General features: G+C 37.5%; 1 protein-coding gene across 1 annotated transcript in view; it reads left to right on the top strand.

Annotated features, from left to right (window-relative positions):
- LOC119568190 overlaps positions 1–11369 on the top strand; it is an 11850-nt gene extending 481 nt beyond the window's left edge. Inside the window, exons 2-15 of the mRNA XM_037916610.1 lie at positions 1562–1677; positions 2456–2651; positions 2844–3352; positions 3503–3628; positions 3967–4050; positions 4391–4501; positions 4727–4843; positions 5333–5466; positions 5843–5947; positions 6588–6823; positions 7426–7595; positions 8185–8282; positions 8613–8742; positions 8976–11369. Coding sequence (XP_037772538.1) covers positions 1644–1677; positions 2456–2651; positions 2844–3352; positions 3503–3628; positions 3967–4050; positions 4391–4501; positions 4727–4843; positions 5333–5466; positions 5843–5947; positions 6588–6823; positions 7426–7595; positions 8185–8282; positions 8613–8742; positions 8976–9328 — 2403 coding nt within the window. The 5' untranslated portion in view covers positions 1562–1643 and the 3' untranslated portion in view covers positions 9329–11369. The remainder of the gene's footprint in view (positions 1–1561; positions 1678–2455; positions 2652–2843; positions 3353–3502; positions 3629–3966; positions 4051–4390; positions 4502–4726; positions 4844–5332; positions 5467–5842; positions 5948–6587; positions 6824–7425; positions 7596–8184; positions 8283–8612; positions 8743–8975) is intronic.
- The last annotated feature ends 282 nt before the right edge of the window (positions 11370–11651 follow it).

Genomic DNA, 11651 nt, shown 5'->3' with positions numbered 1-11651 from the left:
GAATTTGTCGTAATGAAAAACTAGTTATTATTTCTTTAGTTAAGCTACTGATATCTCTCACAGTTTAGTTCTTATTATTATTGTGCTTCAGGTATTTGTGTTATGAATTGGTAAGATTGCTTATATTGACAATATTTCCTTCCAGTTTGTTGGTATCATCACCTTTACTTACAAACATAAAGGGTAGTTTTTATCCTGAGATGTGCATTGTGTGCATAGTTTAGTATTAGTAACCTCCTCCAAGTGTTACCTGCAAGATAAACAGAATCTGAGAATAACAGTGCAAAGAATTTTGAATACTTTTCATCTGTGTTAATTCTGTAGCCCACATATTACTCTGGGTATTTGAGAACTTTTGTAATTGTTGATGGTATATTTGTAACTCTGATTTGAGTGTTGCATCAGTTTTGAGGATTACACCCAATGTGGTTGGTATATGTTTGAAACAAATGTTTATTACCTAATATCAACACATTTTGTGAGCTCTAGAAGGTAGACAGTCCAATGTCTTTCCTGGTTTCACAATCATTCAAGGGAGAATAAAAAACTGAGGTGGATTTATTGCAGGTTGAATTTATTTAGTCAATTTATGACAGTGTTATAAGTTAGGGTGTTAGTGAGTAAGTACTGAAGGTTGACATTGTCTTTTACAGAGAAAAATAATAAGTAGGGATATATGTTAACCCAGAGGCAGTAGATATTCCAAACTACTATTTAATTTTGTGTATTAATCTGTGAAAAGATTAGAAGTGGATTTCCCGGTTAGGTTCTACAGGTGGTGTGCATTTGTGGCCAGAGTTGAAAGGGGGAGCTCATTAGCAGTTAATAGAGGCCATTGGTTGTCGTGGCTTAGGGGCGGCTTGGTGTCAGGTGTCAGAATATTGACAGTGAGACTTGAGATGTTGTAGCTGGATGTGGATGGACATACCTGGCTATTTTGTGATGTGTTGGCTACTAGAAGGCTGTCCTTAATAACACTGATGACAATTGTAAACACAAGCTAATAAAGACAGAACTGCAGTAGATCTTGCATTTTATAATTCACTTTACATTTTCTGTTTTGTTAATGAGTTACATATCCTTACCTTCCAAAATCAAGAGAGTTACTGTGTTTAGAACTTCTATGTCCATCATGCACAAATATTGAATTGGGAATTGGGCAGATGTAATAGGAAGCTCAGAATTCCATAGCCAGAGTGTAGAAAAATGGAAAGTACGAGAATCCTCAAATTTGTGTACTGTTTTATGGCTAAGACCATCATCTGACTTGCTTATAGGTTTGAATATGTGCAGATTGAATACATAAATCTCAGCTAGTGTTCTGGTAATTACCCTTTGCAAGGAAGTTTTGTAGCATTCCATTTCATCTCAATATCCTAAGAATAAAGAACATGAAAAACAATATTTGCATTTGGTGTGTCAACTTATCTTACATGCTAAAAGTATAGCATGATCTGCCTCAATCTCTATATGTCAGATTTATTCATAAGCCTCTCCATATGTAGCTCTGTAAAAATAATGTTACCTTTTGATATTTACTTCCTCTTCATTTCCATTACAGTTGTGAATAATGTCATTGCTGACTAATCCGAGGACCCCCTGCTTACCCTTGTGACCGTCAGCATTCTGAGCAGGTTGTCAGGATGAGGGGACACGTGTGGATTTTCATCACCACAGGTTGGTTTTTTAGTTTTAAGGTGCATTTTGCCATATTTCCAGTTATTCTAAGGTTTGTTGGTTGCTGGAGTGTAGGGTGTTGAGCTGTGCTTGGTATATGTAAGGTTGACTGTAGTGTATTTTTCTTTGGTGAATTTTGTTTGCACATAGATGTCCCTACAGGAGCTCAGCCACTAAGGAGCCAATTAGTATGTCTGTGTACAAACATTACTATGTTTGTTTTTGGAAATATATTTCTTAAAGTTTCTAAAGTGTAGAATTTCTAGTATTTGTTATTAATTCTGTTCACTTCACTTGACTAATAGCACCTCGCATGTTTTTCTAGACCTGTATAGTCTTATTCACCATGATCAAAGTCTGGCAAAAACTAGGTGCTTCGTTTTCATCATCAGTGAGATGTATGTAATGTTGACTATATATCTGTTACTTTTTGCCGGGTTGACTCCAGCCACACCTACAGAATGACTCACGTAGCCCCATTTCCCTTGAAGACCCTCCTCTCCTAGAGTCAATCTTGCAGTCATGTTTCCTAATCCTTCTTCTTCGGAATGGAACAGAGCGAGTATGAATAATGAGTCTTGGTACACTAAGGCATATTTGACCTAGATTTTGAAATGCCAGTAACAAAAATTAGCCTTAGTTAAACTAAAAAACAGATCCTTCAATCAACAGGTGCAGCAGACAAGTAGAGGATACATAGTTCTTTGGGATTAAGATTATTCTTGAGTAACTTCCCAATAGTTTCATAGTGTAAGATTATTGTTTTCATTGTTACCAGTGGTGTTGGACACAGTGGTGGTGAGGGCAAACATCCATGATGTCCTGGTGAACGAGGTTGCCTGTAGGGGAGGTCCAGCCCACTTCAACAGAACCACAGGCACCATCACATCACCCTTGCCTCCCCGAGCTCCACCTGCTCATGTCAACTGCTCCTGGATTCTTCATAACCCTTATCAAGATTATATTATATTAAGGTAAATCAGAGGGTTGTTTGATGCTTGAAGCGTGTTTTGATTACTTGAAACTATGAAATTTTATTGCAGACTAGGCTCGTCTTTTACATTATATCATAATGTGCATTTCTTCCATGTTCTTTGCATTTCTTGCCATTTGGTTTCATCCCATACTTTGAGGTAGAATTATAACATTAGATTTGGTTTCTGCAGTTTTAGCATGTTTGACTTGGACCAAGACAACCAGTGTGGTAAAAAGTCGCAAGACTGCTGTCCTCACCAATGGATAATGCTGAAGACAGAGAAGCACGGTGTAAAGAAGAGGAGAGACATCTTCAGCAAAGTCATAAATGGTAGAAGGAAGAACAGGGAGTCAGTGGAGGACAGTTTCAAGAGAAGTATACAGAGTCACAAATTACTTAAGGGCCACCTCTTCAAGGACATGGATAGGATGAGCAGGAGGCGGCTTATCAACCGACAGCTGAGTCTCAGAAACAAGAAGCGGATGAACGACACAGCTGCGAGTAACCAGACCTCGCCCCAACGCCTTAACCAATCACGCACTTCGTTCAAAACTTCTGAGATACTCACAACAGGTCACGTGTGTGGGAACTCGACGCCATGGCCTATTATAACCAGATCTCCTAAGGTAGTTGTGAAATTCTCCTCGGATTTGAAAGTGCGACGGGGTCACCTGGGTTTCAAACTGCAGTTTTTCATAAGTGAGTTCAATGTTTCAGCTTTGTTTTTATTGCCATCCCTTCATTGTTGATGATGTGTGCAAGAATATCTTACCATTAAAAGATAGATTAACAAAAAAATTTGATTTAATAGATATGTAACATAATAATATATATCCTTTTATCCTTTAGGTAATAAAACTGTCTGCCAAAAAGATGAATTCCAGTGCTCAGACCCGAAAATCTGCTTACCCAATGCTTGGAAGTGTAACGGTCAGGCTGAATGCCCAGACTCGTCAGATGAGGAAAACTGCAAAGGTGTGTCAGGAATGAGTGATTCTTACTGAGACTGTAACTGATAGTGTGTTCATGATGGATGTTTTTCTTAAAGTGTGTTACTACTGGTAATTACAGTGACCTTCATTACATAAAAGATGACTACACATTTTTCAAAAATTATGAATGATTATTGTATTTGATTAAAAAAAGCTTTAGTTAGATTGTGATGAAAACTTATGGACGGCTTGTCTTTTTTACATCAGTTAAAAGTGGTTGAATTTTCTAATAACAGGTTTTAAAAATGTTGTGAGTGAGAACACATCTAACTAGAAAGGAGGACCTCAGGTGATAAGACTGTCATGTCTGTTTTGTTTCAGCTGGGTGTCCTGGGTTGCGGGAGGATCAGCACTGTGATGGACGGTGGCACTGTGCCAATGGGGAAGATGAGCTTGGTTGCTTTGGTAAGTGTTAGGGACGGGGCATTGTATTTGTTTATAAGGATCTAGGAGCAAAGATGTAAATGGAGATAAAATAGGGAAGCATAGAGAGCAAAGAATATCAAGGAGAGGTGAAGGTGAATAAGGAAAATGTGTGTAAGAAAATAAGTAATATATTAAAGGAAATATATAGAGAGATTTTATTTTACACTATGAATGGGATTTGTCAAATATTCTATTTCATGGTAAATAATAATCATTAGGAAAAGAATGCTGTTTTAGATCATGTGTTGTAATCCTTTCACTTACAATTTGTATCAAGATTTTTATTGTAAATTTTCATGCGCACCCTTCCTTTTTATAGGGTGTGAGGCGGACGAGTGGTGGTGTGGGGAGGGGAAGGACTGCTACAAGGCCTCGAGGCGGTGTAATGGCATAGCAGATTGTCGCAACAAAGCCGATGAAATATATTGCAGTAAGTTTTGTGTATCTGATTGTGTAATTTTTTTTTTCTGGATTATTAGTTTATTAGTTTATTAGTTTATGTGATTTTCTTGTGCATGATATTATCCTTTTGGACAATTGCTCTTTTGAAGAAATGGGTAAAGTTTTAGGTTTATTTTCTAGATTTGTTTCAGGGAAATTTGATTAAAAAATATAGTCTTTATATTTGATATTTACACTGCCATTTCTTATACAGGTTGCCTCTTCAATCAGACACAGTGTTCACCAAATTCTGAATTTTGTTATGACCCGAAAACTCAGCGCTGCGATGGAATCTTACACTGCCCAGGGGGAGAGGATGAAATAGGCTGTGGTAAGCAGGCCAATTGATCAGTCTGTTGCTGTGTTGCATATATTTGGAGTATTATTGTTATCGCTGCCCTGGAGGCTATATTTTTGCTGGTATTTATTAGTTTGTCAGCAGGATTATAGGAAAGGTTATTGACAGATTTTGATGATATTTTGGGGGGTTAAGTTACCCATAAGCTAAATGATATGGTATGGATTTCAGCATTGCAATATTAAGATTTTGGAGCATTGGTGGAAAATTGCACTTTGCATATTTTTTCTAGAAAGTACCTGAATGATTGATTATGGGTCTGTGCTCTTGACTATGCAAGTGATATGCTTTTCATTGTAATTTGTAATTAGTATTCATGAAAGGTTATGTCTAATTGTAAATGTTTGCATTACAATTTGGATAACCCAAATGATATTATTCCTCTCTTTCAGTTTTTGCTTAGTTTAGCTATTGGATTACACAGTTGCTGGGCGTTTACATGACGATCTTTTTTATCTCCAGGACAGTGTATGCAAAACATAAGCTGTGGTGCAGAGGGAGGCTGTTACACTCCCGCGCAGAGGTGTGATGGTGCGTCACAGTGTGGGGATAGCTCAGATGAAGCTTCTTGCACTCCGCAACTGTGCCATCCACAGGTAAAACTCTTTATGATTTTTGTAGTGGGTCCATAGAATTATGTGTTTTTCAATTTATTGGAGTGGTGATTATTCTTAGTCTATGGATAATGAGTACATTCTGTTTTTGCTGGTTTTGCTCTACTAATTTTGTTTAGGTTGAGATGATTCCTCAATAGCTAGGCCTGCTGAATCTTGCCTGTTTACCCAATGCCTTGAATTTTTAGGAAAGGAAGGGTCATTGTAAAAGATTTTAATTCTATATTTGTATAAGAACTCATGTCATCAGGTTAGTGATTTGAAAGACTATAATTCATTTTACTTTGGCAGAATGGAAATGCTTATGTAAATATGTTGGGAAGTGTGATTCCTAATGGCCCAGTTTGCCTTCTTACAGCATGGTGCCTTTTTGTGCACAAACCGGCACTGCATTCGTGAAGCCTGGAGGTGCGACCAGTTTGATGACTGTGGGGATGCCAGTGATGAGGAAGATTGCCACAGGGTACGTTATGGGGATTTTGTGTTTGTGTTATATGTTTCAGGATTTTGATCTTCATGAATAATATTAGTTCAGTTTTGTAGTTTCTTTTTCCACATGTGAGGTTGTCTGCGGGAATTGGTAGGTTATTTGGTCAGTATGTGGGTTCAGATTAGATGCTTTCAGTTTGTGGGTTTTAGGTATTTGCAGTGAGGGAGTATTTAAACTAGTCAAGGCTTTATTTCCATGTATTTTTTACACTAGGAATTGCATTTTACAGGTCAAAGGGATATATAAATGTTGATATTAAACATAGGCCCTACTGTTTACTTTCACTCTACATTAAAGAAAAGAATGGACATGTGAGAAGAGCAAGGATCTAGTCCAAGTTTGCTAATAAATGGATTCCTGACATTATGGAAATGATTATATATGTATTGTAGAGCTCGAAGGATGATATGCAAAATTTCTCTTCTTTATCAACTAGTATTAAAAAAATTATTGCGTGATTAGATGATATGACATGTCATTAAAAAATGTGAGATTTTGTATATTATTTCATAACATTTGAATCTCATGTAAAAAAAAAAATATATATACCATCTGAACTCTTTCCTTCTCAATAAAGTAAATAAAATGTTAATACGAGGAAACATTTTTTCAGAATTCAGTGATTGTGGCTGCTGCTATGGGAGGCTTGGTATGTTCCCTGCTCTTAGTAATTGCTGTGGGCTGCACGTGTAGGCTGTATGCTCTGCGCGTAGGCCTGGGGCGCCAACACAGCTACCAGGGTGGTCGGCGCTCTACGCAGCTTGCTCCTCTGTCTCGCCTTGAGCAGCACCTGCTTCAGAGGGAACCACCGCCATCCTACTCTGTGGCCATCAATGATCCATCTACATCGTTAGTGATTTGTTTTTAAAAAATTTTGTTTTATAATATTTTTCTGTGGATGTGAGGGTGAGGATTGGATGGATTTTAGTAGGCCAAGAGTGTAGTAGTGGGAAAGGGTATTAAAGGGTTTAAGATGTGGTTGTATTTGATACAGATGTCCAAAAGAGTCACCAGATGGTAAGTCATAGCATTGCAGTCATTTCAACATTTGGAAAATATGATGAATCCTGCTAGGACCTGCCTTTACCCCTCTTACCTAATTTTATAATTTCAGACCTTTGTATTTTTTATAGTTATGCCTAACTCCAAATTCAGTATCTGGAGAAGCACTTTCACTCTTTGGGGGAAGTCCATTATCAGAGGAACTAGGGGAGTGAGAACAGAGGTGTTCCTTTGCCCAGCCAGGCTGTTTTTTGGACAGCAATGAGTCTATTGTAGGGTTCCCACTTGGTCACTGTGCTTTGGAATTTTTGAAATGCATTGGGTTAAGTTGGTCATTTATTTATTATGGTTTTCTTATTATTATTTTGATGAAATAGTACATCATTTGTGTCTCTCTGTTTAGTGAGGCAATAAGCTTTTTGTAATTAAAGCAAACCTGCTTCCCTCAGGTTGTGGACACTGAGCAGACAGTGGAGGAGGCACCGGCGCTGTGCCCCCGCCCCCCCGGATGGCCTGGTGCCTGGCATGCCTGTGGCAGTGAGAGGCAGACTGGCACCCAATCCCCCCTGCCATCGAGATGCAGGCTCAGGCCAATTGCCAGCCCCAAGCCAACTCTCAGGTACCTCTTGGGGTGTGGTTCAGGTTATCTGAACCAGGGATGACCAGGGATAATCATGAAAATATAGTGACTAGTCATAGTCTGCGGTATATGGACTATATGTTTATAGTCCACAGTATAACAGTCCAGTATGTTGGGTCTTGAAATTATGTTTAAATTCGTTGTTGATTTATTTTCTTATCTTATGTATGTAATACACATGCACAAGGATGTACATATACACAAGGACACCCACATGCACATACAGATGCACATGCATATTTACAAATGTATATAGACATGTACACACTCTCGTGGGTATGTACCAACACTTATAAACACACATACATGGAAATACTAATGCACACACAAACACATATGCACATGCACATGCACATGCACTGCACTCACGTACACACAAACATATACACACATGCTTGCACATGCACGTGTACCTGCACTCATGCACACACACCTGCACACACACATGCACATCCACACACACATGCACACGCACACACACATGCACACACATGCACACGTACATGCAATCAACTTTATAAAAAAGAGATGCCAGTTAGTACCCTCCTTGTTCCTTTTCCCATCCTAGGAACAGTCGGGCGGAGAAACAGCAGGAGCAGTGATGAAAAGGAGAGTGAAGAAGAGGGCAAAGTTAACGCAGGCCTCTCCGTACCTGTTGAAAGACAGGTCAGTGGTCAGCGAGACATAATGTTGCAATATTTTCCATGGATATAAATGTTTGTAATTAAAGAAATAATATGCTTTGTAGTTGTTTTGCACAATTTTTAGAGAGTATATTTGTCATGCAGAATTTTGTGTTTGTCGTGTTGTATATATTTTCTATCATGGTATTTGTAAATTAGAGTGCGTGTGTGCTTGCATGTGTGTGTGAGTGAATGAGTGAGTTAGTGAGTGAGTGCGTGCGTGCGTGCATGAGTGAGTTAGTGAGTAAGTGAGTGAGATTAGATGGTCGAAGTTAGTTTTATCAAAATCTAAATGAAAATGTCCCAATTGCAGGTAACGCTGGGTGATAGAAACGAAGAAGACGTACCACTCCTTTCAGCCATAGGGGACACAGACGATGAAGATATAACAGAACGGGAAGATGTAAGATTGTTAGATGTATCGGCGGAATCTGAAGAATCAGGTATTATAATTGATTCGAGGCTTATTGGGAATAATGACAATATGGTGATATAAAATAGGGAGTTAAGAAAAATTATTGGAGGAAGATATGTGCAATTAATGACTCCAGAGGTTGTGTCAGGATTTCAGAATTTTGCAAGATTTTGAATGCAATTTGATTTTGAATCCTTATTCTTCACAATATATAAGTTTGGAAATATTTAATTTCTGCTTTACATGGATCTCCTTCTGTAGATGGCGAAGCCATGGAAAGTGAGGAAAGCGATAACTGTTCAACTGACACCTCAGTTGTAGAAGCAGAGGTGATGTCCGAAGGAGAGAGTGAGTCCGAAGCAGAGACTGGATCTGCTCAATCGGCACAGCAAGAGGACGCGTGTGCAAACAAAAATTTCAAGGAGGAGGAGGAGGAGGATGACCAACTTCTTGAGATTGAGAATGATGCTCAGCCATTGTCAGGGAGTGACAGTGAAGATGAGGACGATGGTGATGTAATGATGGACACGAGGGCAGCTGTGTTGGCGCTAAGCTTGGTCCAGCAGCATACCAACGGAATCAGTCAAGTTGACACAGAGCTCATCTCGCAGTGATAGGTTGTGTGGTAAATAGAGGTTTGATATCGTTAGTGTTTCTTATCATAACTAGCATTCACAAAGGAAATGGAAGATTGAGATAATTTTTTTTTTTATTACAGTATTTTTTCCACTTGCAGTTGTAGTGGAGGAGAAGAAAAGCATTGACTAATACCAAGTTTGGTATACCTTTATTTTGGAGATGAAAGCAGTTTTATCAGATTCAGACTGAAAAACAGACCAAAAGAATCAGATTGAAAAACAGACCAAACCAAAACAACTGTAACAGAATCAAAGACCTCTACAGGTAAATGGTAATGGAATACAGTCAGATATGTCATTGTCACAAATATGCAAACTACCATATATTATGCAGATTGTGTTTCTCTGTGGAGTATATTTCTTCATTTTCTTACTCCCAGTGTGGTACAACAGTTCCCCAGTTTGATGCATCAGTGCATTCAAGTCTTGGTATTGTCCTAACAGCTTCAGATCCTTAGTCTTTGGAAAGATCTGAATCAAGGTGTTTGATAGTATTTTGTGTATTTTGCCTTGTAATTTGGTATTCACGTAGGTGGTTTTAGGTTTTTGGCATTGGCTGGTCCTATGTGAGGAAGCACTGATCTGGACTTTTTGTGTAAGTAATCGTAAGACAAATGTTGTCCTTCTGTTCTCAAGTAAACAGGATTATCTGTGATCGGTATGAAATAAAAGGGGGGGAAAGAGGGGGACACTGCATATTGTGACAGATCTTGATGAGGTACGTCTAGAAACACATAACTGCCGTTGATAACTTTTCCTTGTGAATTTTCTGCCTAATAGACGGCACTGCTAAGGCTAGGAAGTTTTGGCTGTAGATTTTTTGGCATGTGTGTTGCATTTTTTGGAAGCGGAAGGAGTTATTGAAGGTACTTCGGTTTGGGTTGTGAGGCGGTTAGAAATATTTAGGGAAATAAGACTCCCCCTTTTATTTATTAATTTCCCCCCACCCCCCCCCTTTACCACTCTCTTGTATTTATTTGTTAACGGAGTTGTTGTAAGCTATAGTTTTGATTGTGATCACAATTTCATAGTATTTTACATAAATCTATTGTTAATGTATTTACAGGAGTTACTTGTGTTTTTGTTTATTGGAATTTCATATTTTATTGTTATTTTCATATTGTTATTAATTATAATTTTCCCAGGAATCTTGAATTTCTCAATTTGATATTATTAGAAGTTGTACATATTATTTGTATCTACAAGCTTTATTTTATGTAGCATGTATTATTGTATATTATGGTTTGCTTGTTGCATAATCCTTCTTCTTAGCAAATATTTTCCACACTTTGGAGAAAAGGAAAACAACCTTGAAAGAATTGAAAGTTCATTATGGCTTCAAAATAAGTGAGTGTCAGAAATGTCACGTATTGTAAGAAGTTAGTAGATCACGTTTCGTTGAAAGTCACTCAGGTGTCGACCAACCTGGCAAGGAACACATCCAGGTCTTGTATGTCACAAATATTTTTCACTTGCTCTCCCCCCAAAAAAAATGAAAGTTGGAAGCGGAAAAATAGACAAGAAAAGGTCACAGCGAAAGGTCCCACTTGCGTTTTTGACTTCTAGTCATTATGTAACTAACATTAAACAGCCTTAATTCTTAGGGTGATTATGACTGACTATAAGCGAAAGGTTGCTTTTATGCTTCAGTTGTATCTTAGCCAATTCTTCTTTACGGCTTATATTAGTGTTACCGTTGATTTTATCCTCCACTTTAGAGTTTAATTGTAATATTTTAACATAGGCAAGACAAAGTGCAGAAGCAAGGCAAAGGCTTCCTCAGAAGTTCGGTGTAAAAGGCTTGCAATTTGTGGTAAGATTTTGAAAGTTATTTTGTTTTTGTTTTTTGTTATTTGTTATGAGTTCAAGGATTGTGTTTCTTGTTCTTCTCAGTGCATCTTAATTTATGGGAAATTATAATCTTTCCATTTTTTCTGCAGCTAAGATTATATTTCTCTTCAGGAATTCAGGTGCAGGTGTTATTATTTTTTATTATTATTATTAGACTCTTCATTCTTGTTGTTGATAGTATCACTATTATTATTATTAATTATTATTATTATTATTATTGTTATTATTATTGTTATTATTATCATTACTAACAATATTATTGTTATCATTTTTCTTATCATCTTTATTATCATTCTTAATATTGTTGTTATCAATTCAATTTTTTTTTATTGATATCTCTCGAAATATGCATATGTGTATATAGGGTAGACTGATCTTTATATCTTTTCATATCCTGTACTTTTTACACGTCTTTTACCTAGCGTCAAAGTATATTTATTGCCTCTTC

The sequence above is a fragment of the Penaeus monodon genome, chromosome 4, assembly GCF_015228065.2.
Source record: "Penaeus monodon isolate SGIC_2016 chromosome 4, NSTDA_Pmon_1, whole genome shotgun sequence".
Classification (NCBI taxonomy): domain Eukaryota; kingdom Metazoa; phylum Arthropoda; class Malacostraca; order Decapoda; family Penaeidae; genus Penaeus; species Penaeus monodon.
The sequence above is the reverse complement of the archived record's forward strand: the minus strand, read 5'-3'. Positions and strand labels throughout refer to the sequence as shown.